The sequence below is a fragment of the Vicugna pacos genome, chromosome 19 (genome assembly GCF_048564905.1).
Source record: "Vicugna pacos chromosome 19, VicPac4, whole genome shotgun sequence".
In the NCBI taxonomy this organism is placed as follows: Eukaryota; Metazoa; Chordata; class Mammalia; order Artiodactyla; family Camelidae; genus Vicugna; species Vicugna pacos.
The window spans coordinates 42245138-42261328 of record NC_133005.1 but is presented as its reverse complement, the minus strand read 5'-3'; the positions used below and the strand labels follow the sequence as shown (position 1 = coordinate 42261328).

Here is a 16191-nt window from a genome sequence, read left to right as displayed (position 1 = left end):
TGATTAGCGAGACCTGTGGAGCTGGCCTGCCTGCATCCAAACCCCGTCTCCGCCCGTGGCCAAACGTGTGGCCTGAGGAAGTTATTTCATCCTCTGTGCCTCAGTTTCCTCGTCTGGAGAAGCAGGGCACCAGGGGGCACCCAGCTCGAGTCATGTAGATGACGTGGGGTGGACAAGTACGTGTCAAGTGGCCCGTAAAATCGGCTGTCATTCACAAGGGCTACTTGTCAACACACTGGCTCTCCCGGGCCCCCGGCCTCCGACTCTCCCTGCTACATGCCTCCTGATCGTCTGCAGGATCCTCACAGCCTGGCAGCTTCCTGGCTGCCCTGTGGGCAGAATCTCTGCTTCCCTGTGCTGGGCCTTTGCCCAGACAGATCCGCCTTTCCGAGATGCTCTCTCTCCTCCTCCGGCGGCCAGTCCTTGGTGGCCAGCTTCTGATCCCATTTCCAGCTGCCCCAGGCCCTGCAGCCACTTCCCTCTCTGGTTTTCTCTGGCAGTTTTAAGCTTTCCCATGTAACTTGTGATTAATTTTGTAAACATCACCCAGGATCTCTGCTGTGACTCCCCCCAGATGTATGTGTCATGACCCAGCCTTATTTGGTCAGTGTCTTACTGTCACTGCTAGTCTGGCCACTCGGCCAGGATGCTATCTCCTTGTCCTGTGGCTTCCTCACAGCCTGCACCAGACTGGCAAGCAGGAGCCCTTCTGTGCAGTCTTTGGTGGATTCCTCTTCATCCCTCAAAGCCCAAGAGTACAGGGGAGCCTGTCCAGCCCTCACACTTTCTCCAGCCTCTCCTGACATCTGACCTTGGCCATCAGTCCGCCTCCCCACCTCTGGCCCGAGTGAGAGCCCCAGAACAGCTGGGCACCTCGTGGTCCTAAAGGAAGTGGCACAGCCGGCCAGCACCAAGACCCCTCCCGACAGGGCTGGTCTCGGCCGACCCCGAGGCCCTCTAGCACGTGGCCGGATTGATGGAGGAGCTATTGAGAAGTGGTTCAATACTGGCTGCATTGTGGGCCCGATTCAGAGCTGAGCTTTTTTGTCCAAAAGGCTTGGAAACGGAGCCCCGTTCACTTCCCCTCTCCTGGCGCTGCCCTCCGAGCTCATGTTGGGAAACACCAGGCTCTTGAAAATCGGTAATTGAGACAAACATCTGCTGGTTTCCAAGGAGCACACAGTGACTCCCGAGTGGCGAGGGCAAGTGTGAGTTGCACTGTCAGCCGCGTTTGGAAACACACACACACCAGCGCGCACACGCCTGCGTCTCTCTGGTATGTTAATTAAGATTGGTTAAAGTTGTCGATACTGGTTATAAAAACACAAACAGTATAGAAACAGAGAAAGTAGAAAGGATAGACTCCGCCTTCCAGAAGTAACCAATTTGATTTTCATCCTCACTTTTGCTATAAAAATGGGTCCATAGTCTGTGTCCTGCTCCGGTTTCATTATTTCTGCTCAGCCATAATCGCAAACATCCATCCATCATCAGACCTATAGACTAGCGGTTCTCAGCCAGAGGTGAGTCTGCCTCCAGAAGACAGTGAGCTATGATGTCTGGAGACATTTTTGGTTGCAACTTGGCAGTGATGGTGCCACTGGCATCTAGTAGGTAGAGGCCCCGGATGTTGCTAACCATTCTGTGGTGCACAGACCCCACCACGGCGACTCACCCAGCTCAGAACAGCAGTAGTGCCAAGGTTGAGAAACCCTTCTGTACATTTATGTATCTTTTTAGTGGCCCCCTCGTATTCCATGGTGAGCTATACCAGGGTTTGTCTAGTGGGATTTAGATGGTCTCTGGTTGTTGACGTTCACAAAAAACTCTGCAGAGGTATCCTTATACATATAAGCTCTCCGGTCCTTCTGTGTGAATTTTTCTGTTGGATACAGTCCTAAAAATTAAAATCGCTGGGTTGAAAGGGAGCGTGCATTTTAGATTTTGACAGGTCCTGCCACGATGCCCTCCGAGATGACTGTGGCCATTGACACCACCACCACAGACAGACCCTCCCAGCCACACCTCCTCTCCTCAATTAATAAAACTCATTTGGTTTATTTTAAATAACTTTCCAGGGCACCGCCAACGTGTCCATTGACGGAGACGGCCCTCTCACCGCCAGTTCACTCCAGTCTGCCAATAACTCTTGAACGGTGATTGATATTTTGCTGACAGTGGGTGTTTAAAGATGTTCGATGTCGGTGACAATAGGGGGAAAAAATCCCATTAGCTCTTTCCATTTGGATAATAGCAAGAAAGATAAAAGGCATGGCTTTGTCTTTTCTTATTGAAGGAGCATTTAATCATGAGGTTCTCAAATGATGACACAGGCCTCTGCTCTCCCTGGAGTTTATTCTACCAGCCGTTCCCACACGCACTTTCAGACGCAGGGCCCACCCGTCACCCAGCTGCAGCCCCCTCTGAGGCCACCTCCCGAAGGATGCCCTCACATGCGGGGTGAAGCCCCCGAAGTGAGTGAGGCCCTGCGTGCTTCTGCCTCTTGGGTATAAGGAGGCAGTTCGCCTGTAACCAGGACGAGGTATGTTACCAGTTAGAAGGAGCCACAACACACGAGGAACTACATGGAGTTAATGATTCATCATCAAGATCCTTCCAACCTGGCCCTGTATTCATTGTCTCATTAACGCACTGTGTCCCCTGGGCTTCTGGATGCTTCCACCGCCACTGGGACGGATGAGTGCGGCGCCTTCTCTGCTGGACTCTGGCCAGGGCAGCGGTGATGGGGGTACAGAGCTGAGCCCGGCACTTGCGTCCTGAGATGCTCTCACCAGAGGGGGTAGGTGTGTAAGAGTTGAGTGGCTGACGCCTGAGTGCTTGGGAGCCCAGAGGGGAGAGCCAAGCCCAGCAGGGCAGTGTGTGCGCATGTGTGTGCATGTGTGTGCATGTACACACGTGCCCAGGTGCAACCCAGCAGGGGAGGGAGGGAGGGAGTCAGCCGGGCGAGAAAGGCCAGAAGTGGCTCAGCAGCAGGGATGGTGTGAGCGTGGACCATCTCCTGTCGTCCCATTTGCTCTACAGCAACACACAGCTTCCTCCCCAGCAGCCGTCGGTCCAGCCAAGGCCGAGGAGAGACAGGGAGCCACAGTCTCACAGGACAGCCTGAGTGTCAGCCCCATGCATGTCCCTTCCCGGGGGGAGGAGAGGCCAGGGCCACCTGGAGCGGCAGTCAGGCCCCTCCCTGCCCCACCAAGGGTGATCCCAGCACAGCATCTAATCTCCCAGGGCTACGCAGAGGCCACCTCGTGCCTGGGCTCCACTGCCCTCTGTCCCACACCAAGGGGCTTGACCAAAAGTCTGCCAGCCCGGTACAGCAGCACCTCCCAGGAGACACCTGGGAAGCCCCATTTCGGGGAGCGGCTGCCTGTTTTGGATACTGACAGGTGTGTCTTACGTCCTAATTTTTCTCTTTTACTATAGATGTAATTACACGTGCTCAACAGTGCTGAGCGTGCAGGAGTGTGTGGCGAGGAAGGGGCGTCCCCTGGAGGGCACACTCAGGGTAACCACACCTGACCCCTGGTCTGTGCAGATGCACACAGTCGCTCATGGACATATGGATGTATCATAAGATTCACGTTGATTTTAAAATACACACTTTTATTCTTTTTTAATCGAAGATGGGCTCGTCCCATTTCGTGGCTTCTCCTCTTTGTCTCCTCTGGGCGTCTTTCGTGCCAGTGCACACAGATCTGCCAGCTGTGCCTTCCTGGGTTGTGTCAGCCCCTTGCGGGGATGTTTAAGTGGTTCCCAGTGGTTTTGCCTTTTCGTGCAAACCTGCAGTGGGCCTTCCTGACCCTCAGCTGTGTCCATAGAACATTGTGACCATTTATTCAATGTATTTATTGTGTGCCTGCTCTGAGGAACGTGTTGAGGACACAGAATATAAGCAAAGAGTCACAAGACACAGGCCTTCTAGGAAAGAGAGAGAGGAAATAAGCAGTTAGACCACATAAATTGCCCCTGATTAGTGCTACAGAGAACGGTCAAACAGGCACGGAGCTCGGGGTCCTGGGGGCTGGGACAAGCACTGTTTGAGACAGAATGTTCAAGGATGCTTCCTGAGGAAGTGACCTTGGAACAGAGACCAGAAGGTGAGGCAGGAACAAGCACATGGTTGTAGGGTAAACATTCTAAGCAGAAGGAGGGGCACGTGCAAAGGTCCTGAGCTGTGCTTGGGCCTTTTGTGGAACACAGAACTCTTAGAGCAGAGTGAGCTGAAAGTAGAGAGCCCTAGGAGAAATGCACTTGGTGATAAATGCCCAAGTGATTTGCCTGGTGAAGGGTTCTTCTCACTTGAAAGTTTGGAGAGATTGACCTTTCGCCCTGCGGAGATGCTCCCAATTTACAGCATCCCTCAGCTACAGTGCTGGCAGAGGGACCCGCTTTGGTGGGCCTTCTACAGCCACTGGCTTCGGCGGCCCCAGCCAAGGCCTGTGTGGGGGGAGGGGACAGGTGTGGCCCAGGGCCTGGAGTTCTCGTGCCCGCCAGGAGGCTTCCCAGCTGGTCTGCCTGCGGAAGTGATGTTGTCCTGTGTCTCACAGGCCTAACGAGGTTAGATTTTTCCCTCAGTGAATTCATTTAGTTCTTACCACAACCACGTGAAGAGGGGACTGGGTCACCCCACTATTTTTTGTCCCAGATAAGGACACTAGCGATTTACCTATGGTCACAGGTTAATTGGCAAAGTTGGGACTCGAACCCAGAAATCCAGGGGGCCAACTTTGTGTTCTGAGTACCCTAAATTCTGCCATGAGCAGCAATGTGGGGAGCCCTAGGCTCTCCTGCACCCCCTGGGTAGCCAGCCTGGGACTGGCCTGCCCCCCCAACCCGCACCCCGACACGGGACAGCAGTGGACAGTATCTCACGGTTCTGTCTCGCGTACTGGGCACCCGACACCCAGCTGCACGCTTGGCACCGAGAAGGCGCTGGCTAAGCAGTGCAGTCTGTCTCTAAAAATGAGAAAACTGGCCCAGATTTGCTGCCCACCTCCCAAACTTGAAGAGAAAGAAAAATCCTTTTTTTTTTAAACTTATAAATGGTCTCACCCTAAGAAATAAATGTGCCATCGAGGGTGTTTGAAATGGCACCAGGTGTGATCAGAAAGTTATCCCTTTGACGTCTGGTTCAATTTTCTTTGAAATTCCAGGGGGAGAAGGAACTGGGTTTTATTCAAATGCGGTGGGGGTGGGTGGCGGAGGAGGGGCCGCAAATGAAGTGGCAGGAACTCCAGGCAGGCAGGGGCTCCGCGGAATGACAATGAGGCCTGCCCCGGCCCGGTCTCATCCAGGCAGGCCTAACGAGATTAGATTTTCATAAATTTCAGACAGTGCCAATTCCTAATTCCTCGGTGTGCGGCCGGGAGGCCAGACAGGGCCGCCTGCACGACTGCTTGTTAACCAGGAAGCTCGCCGGCGGCCCCTCCCCCCGGAGCAGATGCAGGGGGTGCGGTGGGGGGCCGTCTGGTCTGGAGGCCTCCTGTGGGCTGGCAGTGCTGGGTGGACTCTGGCCCAGCTCTCCAGCCCAGGAGAGGGAGGAAAGCTCCAGCATCCGGCTGCCGCTCCGAAGGTTAACCCAAGACCCAAAGGCAGTCGTGCCCACTTAGCGCCCCTGCTCGGGCAGGCCCGTTCTTCACACGTGTCTGTGACTCTTGCACCAGCCCTCTCCCCGTGTACAGCTGGGAAGTGCCGGACAGGGGTTTGAACCGAGACTCCTATACTTGGTTCAGGGCTTGGCTCCATCACGAAGGACAGAGGACCGTAAACTTAGATGCGAAAGAATCGCATCTTTACCTTGACCGTCCGAGCAAGAACACGGCACCAAACCACAGGGCCTCAGCAGCACCGCCGATGCGGTCACCAGCAGAAACCGCAGTTATCCTATCGCACTGAAACCTGCCAGGTCCTATTTAATATGATATCCCTGGGTCACGCACGTAATCCTCTGTCTTCTTCCTGTGTTGCAATTTGGTTAAGAGTTTGATGACTATTTTGACCCAGTTGGCTTCCTTTTGGAGCCACAATTTAATTTAATTTTTATTTTATTTTATTTTAAAACTGAATTCTGAGAGTGCGTCTCGGCTCCCCCAGCTGCTGGGGGCTCCATATCCGGGAGGAGGTAGAGAACCCGGGCCTGGAGGTAGTGGAGTCAGGACTGTTCTCTGACTCAGCTCCCAGCCTGATGGGACCGACGCTGCACCTCGGGGCTTGTGGTGGGGGTTAGGGGAGGGGAGGTCCTGTCCTGGGCAGCAGAGGAGGCGGCCGCTGTGAATATCTTCACGCAGTTTCGTGGGAGGTGCCCAGAGCTGCCCTGAGTGCCTGGCGTGAGGTCCTTCTAACTGTTCTGTGACTTTCCTCTGTGCTGGTGGGGAGGTGGGTACCACTGGCCATGATGCTGGCTTCGTGGACCACATGGCAAGTAATGATCCGGGCAGTCCTGGAGGCCAGTCAGTCCCATTCCACATGAGCACCTGGCTTGAATCCACACTGGTTCCTGGCACTCTGAGGCCACGGTACTCAGGACCGATGGGTGTGGGGCAGTCGACCTAACCTGGCCCTGAAGACTGGGGGTCTGGGCTCTTGGGCTGTGTGGCTTTTGGCCAGTCATCTCACCTCTCCCAGCCTCAGTTTCCCCATCTGTAAAGTTGGCGGCAGGGCTCACGTCAGTATCTACTTCACAGACTGCCCGTAGGGATTCGGCCGGTGCCTGGCCTTGAGGGGGCTCTCGGCCCACGCTGCCTCTCTCATGTCAGGCGAGCTGGGAAGGGGTCAGGGACACCAGGGCACACATCTCAAAGTGACTGCGTTTGTCTCTGGAGGAGAAGACGAGAGGAGGATCGGGCTGCTCCAATGAGGCGGGCAAACCTGTTCATTTGAAATTACTCAAGAGGAAAGAGGATGCTCAGGTAAATTAGAGTGACCTTACTTTGCATGTGAAGGATGGGCTTGGCCACCCCAGAGAGCCTGCTGCATCCGTCACCCGCCCCAAGGGGAAAATTACGAAGAAAAATGGCACAGCCCTCCCCTCCTCTCCGCAGCCAGCAGACTCCACGCCCGGAACAGAATGAGGGAAACGTGGTGTTTCTTTCCCAAAGGCTCCTGCCCTTGGAGCCAGGTCCTCACAGCCGGGACCAGTGCCCAGAAGTCCAGTCACCACCCTGGGTGACCTTTTTGGACTGACCCTGGGGCAGAGGCCAGTATTCCCAGGACATCAGCCTGTGGGAGGGTGCATGTTGTTCCCAAAGGTGTGTTGGGGATTGTGACAACGGTGACGGTGGAGCAGCCGCTGCCTCCTGCCCTGTCCTGAGCTCTGAGCACCCCCCGGCTTGTAACCGGAGCTCATGGGGGTTGCATGCGCCTGGGGTCCCACAGCTTGGGCTGACAGGTGCAGGGAGGCAGGACCAGGCATCCTCAGGTGTGTTCCCAGCAAACTCAAAAATACTTCGGGAAAGCTGGGAGAATTTGGCAGGAGATCAGGCCCTTTCCCCTTCTTGCTCCCTCAGGGAGCCTCTGGGCTCAGGACCTGGCCCGCCCTTTGATCTAGAGCGACTTCTCCCTACACCTCAGTCTGCACACCTGCAGAATGGCCGTGGTGTTGGTTTGCACCTACAGGCTTGGAGGAGGCAGCTCAAAGCAGGGTCGTGCATGTGTTGTAGGTCTTAGAATCCTGACAGTCCCAGTGAGTAGTTGCCATGAGGATGGAGAGTTTGGGCCCTGGACCAGCCTGCTACCTCCTCTTGCTCTGTCCCCCTTTGTCTGTGACCAGGCTTTGCTGAGCGTCCTGTGGTCACAGGAGACTTGAGCGGAGGTGGTGGCGGGTGCAGAGGGCAGCGGTAAGACCCATCCCTTCGAGCACCATGCTAGGCTTAGCTTCATGTCCAGGTGAAGGCAGATGGGTCAGATTGGGGACACAGAGGCAGGATCAATGTGGTTCCACATCTGTCATAAGCGGCTGGGTGACCTCTTGGACTGGACCTCTTGGAGAGGACCTCAGGCTCCTCTCTTGGACTGAAGTCTGGAAGCCAGTCACCCTGCAGGCTTTGGCCTGCCTGGTCCTTTTAAAACTCTTAATGTTTTGCTAGTATTAAAGGCCAGGCAGCTTCACCGAGATTTCTGGGTTCTGGAGAGATGGGGAGGTGTGGCCACACTGGGCTGGCCTGCCTGGGAGCTGTTCTGTTTGGCCCACTGGGGTTTCAACTAGCAATGCCTGTAGTGAGGAGGAACTCCTGCTCGATTAGTGATGCCTGCTGGGGGAGCAGGAGTGAGGAGTTGGGCACGGATGCTGAAGCCCGGGCTGCCCACTGGGGCCAGGCAGATGATGTCAAGCAGAATGGGGGCCCAGGTGGAGCTTGAGTCCAAGCAGACAGCACAAGCCTGTTTAATGAGTGGGGGCTGGGGACGGTGGATGCAAGGGCCCTCAGGCCCCAATTTGGCCACCTCTCCCAGCAGGTGCTTTCATGATGCACTTCCCAGAGAAGCGGGTTCAATGTCCCCGGAAGGCAGCGTCTCCCAGAAGGAGGACCCTGTGTGTGAAAGTTCATTATGGTGCTGTCAGCTGGACCAGAGCCCCCTCACCCCACGGCCAAGGCCAGAACACACAGCCCAGGGTGTTCTCTGCCTTATGGGCGAGGGTGAACCGCCTGCTGCCCAGGAGGGCCTCTCCTGCACGCCTCAATCCGCCCCTCCCCACGACGTGCCTCCCTGTCTTTGCACAGCCTGGAATGTCCAGCTTGGTCCTGCTCAGCCCTCTCTCTTTGGGCCTGTGGGTTCAGGCTGTTCTTGTTTTGCGGTAGCTGAGGTGTTGGGCAGCCCCACTCGCTCTCTCAGTGCTGGGGACATCGTCCCCACACCACCCCCTCCTTTTCCATGGGGAAACTGGGATGGACTCAGGTGAGTCAGAGGCCCAGAGCTGGCCTGGGGGTCCTCACGGAGCTGCTGTGCCAGCCCCTGCGCTGCCGTGGAGGCTCCCTCCTCCTCTGACCGAGACCCCAGGCCTCTGGCTTCCAGACTAGAGCCTAGAAATGAGTCGTCGTTTCTCTTTTTCTGAGAGTTTTCCCTCTCTCCTTCACGTCTGTCTGCTTGGGGTTGTGGCCCAGGAACCAGGATGCTCACAGTGCTTCCAGAAGCCCTGGGTTCCTTTCTGGGGGTGAAATCACCTCATGCTGAACCCCAGCCCCCAGAAATCGGGTCCCCCTGCCTTTTGGGGGTCGGGGGGCTACGGGGTTTGTTCACACCCCCTGGGTCTGGCCAGGGCCCTGCAGGCCGCCAGGGCCCAGGACGGGGGCAGAGGCAGCCTCAGACCTCCCTTCCTCCAGGCCTGGCATGGGTGGGGCCCCTGGAGACACAGGGGAGGGACAGAGGGGTGCCCCCCCATGGTCCCGGCTGGGGTGAAGAGTGGATGAGGCTGGGGGCTGGGTTGCAGGCCCCTCTGAGGGGGCGTTGGTGTTGCACAAAGCAGGCCTGTGTGTCCTCTGAATGGGCAGCTTTATCCCAGGCCCTGACGGACAGGCCCTGGGTCCTGCGGAGCCAGGCCGGGCTGCCTAGGCCCTGGACCAGCCTGTCTGGAGAGGCAGGGCGTGCGGCCACAGTTACTGGGTCCAAGGCCAGAGGCCCAGCCTTTGCTCAACCCAGGCCCTGCCGTCCTCTTGGTGGGTAAATGACTCCTCCTTCACAGGGTTTGAGACTTATCCAATTTCCAGCCAGGCAGAGCCCAGCCTTCTCCAGGCTCAGGAAGGTCTCACCAAGGTCCCTGGCCAGTCCATCCTCCCTCCTTCCCCACCCAGGAAGATGGGGATGCAGTTCCCCCGGGGGCCAGAGCCAGGCCCAGGCTCCAGGTCAAATGCAGAGGCAGACATGCAGTGCGGGAGCCCCCAGCGTTGGGCCCTTGGGCTGCATGAGTCACTTGACTTCCGGACCTCTGTCTCCTCACTGTTAGGTGGGATGAAAAAAAAACACCCTCTGTACGTTCAGCCCTGAATAGGGATCATGGACCCTGGCGCGGCCTTTGTCGGGTGTTGTCCTGTGCACTGTAGGCTGTTAAGCTGCACCCTGGTCCCCACCCTCGAGATTCCAGGAGCACCCTGAGTTGTGACAGCCACTGATGTCCCCAGACATTGCCACATGTCCCCTGGGGGCAGACTCACGTGACTCACTGACGGCATCAGGCAAACTGGTACAGTTGGGCAGAAGCTTAACGTGGGTGAGAAGGGGGTGTTCTGGGCTTCAGAGAGGATGTAGGGGGTGGGCTGTGTGTGAAGGGGCTTCTGGTCCTGTACAGACAGGAATGTCCGCCCCGGATGCATCCTTTTCCCACCGGGCTTTCTAGTCCCCACCTGCGGCCGCCCCCACTCCTCCAGCTTCCGTGTGTCTGTCTGGGAGGAGGAAGAGCTGAGTCAGCCGCCCTGAGCTTGAACCTGTGTCCCTGGGGAGCCCTGAGCTAATGGCTTGTCATTTGCTGGGGTGGGGGGGCTGTCTTCCTGCCAACCCCCCGGGGTCTGGGGAGGCACCTTCCCCAGGCTCATCCGTCAGTGGGCGGCCTCGGGCTGGGGGCAGCTGGCGGAGCTCCAGACCCGGCGCTCCTGGCTGTGTCCCCTCTGTTGTGTCCCTGCCCAGGTCCCCGGCGGGACCGGCACCGCTGCTGGGGGCCCTGCTGGCACTAGGCATGGCCAGCTGCCCAGCCGCCCTAAAGCAGACCCGCTCGAGTCAGCAGAAACCACCCCGGCGCTCGCAGGATCAAAATAACCTTCCTTTCCAGCACTTGAGGGTTTTTCCGCCTTCTAGGGGAAAAAAACAAAACAAAACCAAAAAAAAAAAAAAACAAATGAGAATTGCAGCATCCGCGGCCTCCCAGAATGTGGTTTTTCTGAGGCCTCTTCACTGTGCGTCCTGTGCATGTGATAGGTGTGTGTTTGCGGGGGTGCGCGGCGCGTTATCTGTGTCTACTTGTGCTGGTGTGCGTGTCGGGGGTGTGGGCGTGCTGGGTGTGTGTAGGGGCGGTGGGGTGTCTGTGTTGGGCGTGTGTCTGTGTGTCGGGGGTGTGGGCGTGCTGGGTGTCTGTAGGGGCGTTGGGGTGTCTGTGTGTCAGGGGTGGGGGCGCTGGGAAGGGCCAGCCCCGAGGCCTCATGTGTCCCCTTGGTCTTGCAGCGGAGCTGGAGTTCGTTGAGATCACCATCATCGTGGTGGTGGTGATGGTCATGGTGGTGGTGATCACCTGTCTGCTGAGCCACTACAAGCTGTCCGCCCGCTCCTTCATCAGCCGGCACAGCCAGGCCAGGAGGAGGGAAGACGCGCTGTCCTCGGTGAGCGCCTGCCCATCCCGTCCACGCCTGGAGCTTCCAGGAGCCGCGGACGCCCCCACCGAATGCCCACGGTGTCTGCGTCGGGTGCTCATGGGACCTGGGAGACAGTCTGCGGCAGGGGTGCAGTGGGGGGTGGTTCTAGATCCAGGCAGCGACCCCGACGGAAGGAAGGCCGCAGACCAGTCCCTAGCCTGTGCGGCGGGGCTGCGGACCCCAGTCATCATGTAAAAAGGGCCAGCGCTCGGGGCCTGGGCACTGCTGGCTGGGACTGCGAGCACTTCTGCTCCCTCAACTCTTCACCTGTCTGTCCGTCCATCCGTCCATTCACCAGACAGGTATCTGCTGAGCACTCACCGCGTGTCTGGAACCCTCCCAGGCCCTGGGGGGAGATGGCTGTGAGCAAGTCCCGTGGGGTTGCTGCCTGGCGGGCTGGGTCTGGACACACAGGAGCAGTGGGTGCTCTGAGGACTGAAGGGGCGGCCACTGGGAATCCAGGGTGCCAGGTTTACCCGGGACAGTCAGGGTGAGCCCCTGAGGCCAAGCTCCAAAGGAAGAAATGGGGGTGGGGTGCGGGGGGGTGGGTGCAGGGAGGCTGAGGAGGACGTATACTGCCCTGTCCTCGCTGTCACCTACAAAACTGCGCTCGGATGTGTTAGAATTGTGGATTTTGTTGGCCATTCTGGAAAACCAGAAATATCCCCTCACGCAGCTCCTGGTGGGAAGGGAGCTCGCCTTCCTTCACATCTGAGCACCGTGCACCCCTCGTTCCCCTGCGCCTTCAGGGCCTACCCTACCCTGCTGCTAAGGGTTCTCTGGCCAATGGCCCAAGGTGGGTGCAGAGTCCATCACTAAATGGTTTCCATCCCCACACCTGCCACGTGTCATTTGACAATCTGGACAGAAGCAGCTGGGAATCCAGGGACAAGGGGGCACTTGGGCAGCCCCAGGACTGTGGGAGGGCACCCGGCAAACCCGTGTTTGCCGGGTGCCGGTAGGAGGGACAGGACAAGGAGGCGGCGGGCATGGCCTCCCGGCACTGGGGGACGCCTCGGGCTGGTGGCGGTGCCCAGAGCCCGTGGGGCTGAGACAAGTTGGGCTGGCAGGCCTGTCCCAGCAGGCCGGGGCATCTCGGCTTCCGTCAGGCCTCAGTGCGTCACCAGGCTGCCGGGGCATCCACCCTGATCCCTCTGATGGGGACTCTGGGTGTCCCAAAACCTGAGGCCCAGAGCGTGTCTGGAGGGCACTTGAAGCTCTGAAGGAATCCGCAGCTTCTGCTGCAGGACTCACCTGTGTGTTTATTTACTGTCGCTGTTGCCTGGTGACAGTGCCACCCGCTGCACTGCCAGCACTTGCACTCAGTGATTTCCCCCTTCAGCAGCCAGGGAGCCCCAACTTACAGAAGAGAAACTGGGGCTCAGAGAGGTGGCAACATTTGCCTGGGGCCACACAGCTTCTCAGTGACAGTTTGAAGAGCTCAAAGCTTGTTTTGTCCTCTCTCTGTTGCTGGGACAAACGAGAAGACACCAGCCCGAGAGCATGTGCTCCAGGCTGGGACATCTTGCCCCCACTAAGCCTTAGCGTGCACGTCTGTAGAATGGGTGGGAGCTAGCCTTTCTCCATCCCGCCCCGTGTGGTCACGGGGAGGGTGGGCTCAGTGCTGTTTCTGGTGTAAGGGAGCCCTGCTACCACAGGCGAGGGAGGACGGCCCTGAGGGCAGCCTCTGGACTTTGTCAGGTGGAGGTGAGGATGCGGGCTCTGATCCTTGAGCATCTGAGGCTAAAAGTCCCCCACCCCTGCCATCTACCCAGCCACCTGCACAGGCCCCCGGGGGTGCCTGGCTGGGTAAACACAGGCCTGTTAGGCCTGAAGTAAGTGTGGTGGCTCCCCTGGGGGCCCCTGCCAGACAGGGCATGTCTGAGGAGTGTCGGGGCCCCATGACCTCCCAGAGAGGCCCAAACACAGCTGCTGTCTGCTTGCGGCTGGACCCACCCTGGCCTGGCTGGCCTGCTGTGGCCCCTTTTCAGGGTGACCCCCCCCCGGGAGTTCATTTCCCCATGACCCTCACCAGAGGGTCAGGTTCCCGTGCAGCTAAACCCTGTGGCCCCCGGACTTCACTTCCCCGTCCGCTGCTGCTCCCAGAGTAGCTAGAAAACACCGCGTAATGGGAACAACCTAGCCACTTCAGCGGCACAGACCATGGCTCAGAGTCGAGTAGAAGGCAGGTCGGGAGTCTCGCAGGTGTAGACCAGGAGCTGGCTGCCTGCTCTGTAAATCAGATTTTATTGACTCAGCCCCGCCCGTCCCCGTGGTGTCCTCTATGGCTGAGTTTGCCCTGCAGCAGCCTTGTTAGTGGTGTGACAGACTGTCTGGCCCATAACACAGAAAATACTTCACTCTCTGGTCCCTCAGGGAAAGTGTTTGCAGACCCCAGGTCTAGATGGGGAAGCCGTGGGCAGGCTGGGCCAGCTCTCCTCAAGGAAGCTTTCAGAAAGAGAAGGAGGTATCGGGGAAAGGAGGGGGACGAGAGAAGGAGCTGTCAGGAGCAGCCCCGTGGGTCTGCCATTTGCACCTGGAAAGGTGTTAGGGCCATTCCCTGAATTAGGGAACAGGGTGAGTTAAGACACAGACTGTGGGCAGGTGCAGTGCAGCCACTGGGTGCTGGGGTGCTCACAGCAGGGCCAGGCTGATACAGGAGCTGAGATGCTGTGGGAGCCTGGGGAGGGGCAACTGGTGGGGTTCTTGGAAGCCTCCCTGGAGGACAAGGTGACTCCAGGTGCACATGTTGGGAGTAGTCAGGTGACAAGGATGGCAGTGATTCTGGGGTCCACGGCGGGGCCTCCCAGGCACTGACTGGCATTTTCTTAAGCTCCCTGGGTGGAGACCCCCTGGGCAGTGGTGAGAAGAGATAGATGGGACCTGGGACAGAGGGCCTCATAGGAGGGTTTTAGGCAGAGGCTTGTCTGGAGCACGTTTATCCAAGCTGACCTTGGCTGCTTGCATCCCTCACCAGGGCTCCCGACTTTTATGGGCAGCAGGTGGATGTCCCCCCGCCCCTCCCCCTGCTTCCTGGCACACACCTGGGCAGCGCCAGGGACCTGAGTGAGGCCCACAGAGCCTGCCAGGGCCAGCTTGAGCCCGAATGCGGCGGGCGAGGTTTGGATCCCAGCACTGCCTCTTACCAGCTGAGCCAGCTCAGCTCAACTCCCTGACCTCAGCCTGCCTTGTAGGTTTTGTCGGGAGAGTTGGGTTAGTGCTTTAAAGGGCTTAGTACAGTGCCCAGCACAAAGGCAGCAATTGATACGGCACTACTAGTATCAGTAACAAAGTGGCCCTTGATGTCCAGCTGAACAGTAATGGCGCATGTCTGCCCTCTGCATCCCCACACCTGGAATAATCTAGACCCCAGTGAGTGTGGGGTAAACGCATTCCCTATGGGACAGTTTTGAGAGAGACAGAGCCCCCCAGTGGCCGCTTAGGAAATTGCTGCCCTCCAGGCAATTCCTCCCCAGACTGCAGGTGAGAATGCTCTGACCTGGGAACCCTCAAGAAACCGTCCCCGAGGAAACTTTTAGGATGATAGATATGTTCATTGCCTTGGATTGTGGTGATGGGTTCCTGGCATATAGCTTTGCCAAAACTTAACGAAATTGTGTGCTTTGAATGTGTGCAGTCGATTGTGTGTTAGTTACATCTCAATAAAACTAAAATTAAAGGAAGGAAGACATCCCTTCCCCTAGGTCTGGGGCTGGCCCTGCATGTCACCGGCATGGGAGTGGAGCTGCATTCCAGGTTTGTTGAGCAATGGCCTGGGGCCCTTTGCTGATGAACTGTCTGTATTCCATTTATAACCTGGGCTCACAGTCATAAGGGGCAAGACAGACTAAAGTACTCAATAAATATGTGGACAGATGCTTTGAAGGAAATAAGCAGATGATGGGATTTTTAATGGGAGGAGGCCCTTTAGCTGATGGTGTTAGGGGAAGTCTGCAGGGGGCACTGTACTTGAAAAGCAAGAAGGAGCCCAGCTGTGCAGTGGGACAGCCAGTGCAAAGGCCTTGGGGTACACACTTAGCACTTCACTGCACTAGATGGCAGGTGGGCGTGATAGGAGGGAGAGTGGTGGTGGCACCCAGCGCTTTTGTGAGCTCACTGAGGGCCACGTGCACCCCAGTTGGTTTGCATGTTCCCCTCCTGAAGTCCTTCAGCAGCTCCAAGAGGCAGGTGCTTGTACTGCAATTATCCACAGTTTCTGATGCAGTAACTCGCCCAAGGTCGCACAGCAAGCACCTAGGCTTTCTTATCAGCCGATTCACCAGTTCATTTGATTTATTCTAAGGTCCACGGAAGCTGCTGGAGGGCTTTGAGAAGGGGGGGCCCGTGAATCAGATGTATGTTTTGGAAAACGTAACTTCGGAGGGTGCATTTTCGGGAGACAGCTGGGAGCCAAGAGATCAGTGACGTGGTCCTGTCCAAGGGAAACGTCCAGGCCCGGGTAGCCTGGGGTAGCCGCGGGGGGGATAGAGGGAGGCGGATAGGTGTGAAATCTCATTCCAAATGGCAGCTCTCAGAGCCCAAGCCGGGTTGCCCCTTTTTTGTCCCAGCTCTGCCCAACCCACTGACCCTGTCCCTTTCCTCCTCATACAGGAAGGATGCCTCTGGCCCTCGGAGAGTACGGTGTCGGGCAATGGAATCCCGGAGGTGAGACCAAGCACTGTGTCCCTGCCTTCTGCCCCTGCCCCGCCAGCCCCCCACCCCGCCTGTACCCCAAGGCCGCTATAGTGGACGTTGAAGGACCTCTGCCCAGCGTTTCCCCTCCTCCAGGCCAGAGGCCCCTTCCCGTGCTGGAAGAGTGTGGCTGCCAGAGCTCACACCT

At 57.6% G+C, this 16191-nt stretch overlaps 1 protein-coding gene across 2 annotated transcripts in view; it reads left to right on the top strand.

Moving 5' to 3' along the window:
* The window catches only part of PMEPA1 (prostate transmembrane protein, androgen induced 1), a 55236-nt gene that overhangs the window by 34590 nt on the left and 4455 nt on the right, over positions 1-16191 (top strand). For both annotated transcript variants that reach the window (XM_006213994.4, XM_072944467.1), the window contains exons 2-3: positions 11164-11318; positions 15963-16016. In XM_006213994.4, the coding sequence (XP_006214056.1) occupies positions 11208-11318; positions 15963-16016 (165 nt within the window). In that variant the 5' untranslated portion in view covers positions 11164-11207. The remainder of the gene's footprint in view (positions 1-11163; positions 11319-15962; positions 16017-16191) is intronic.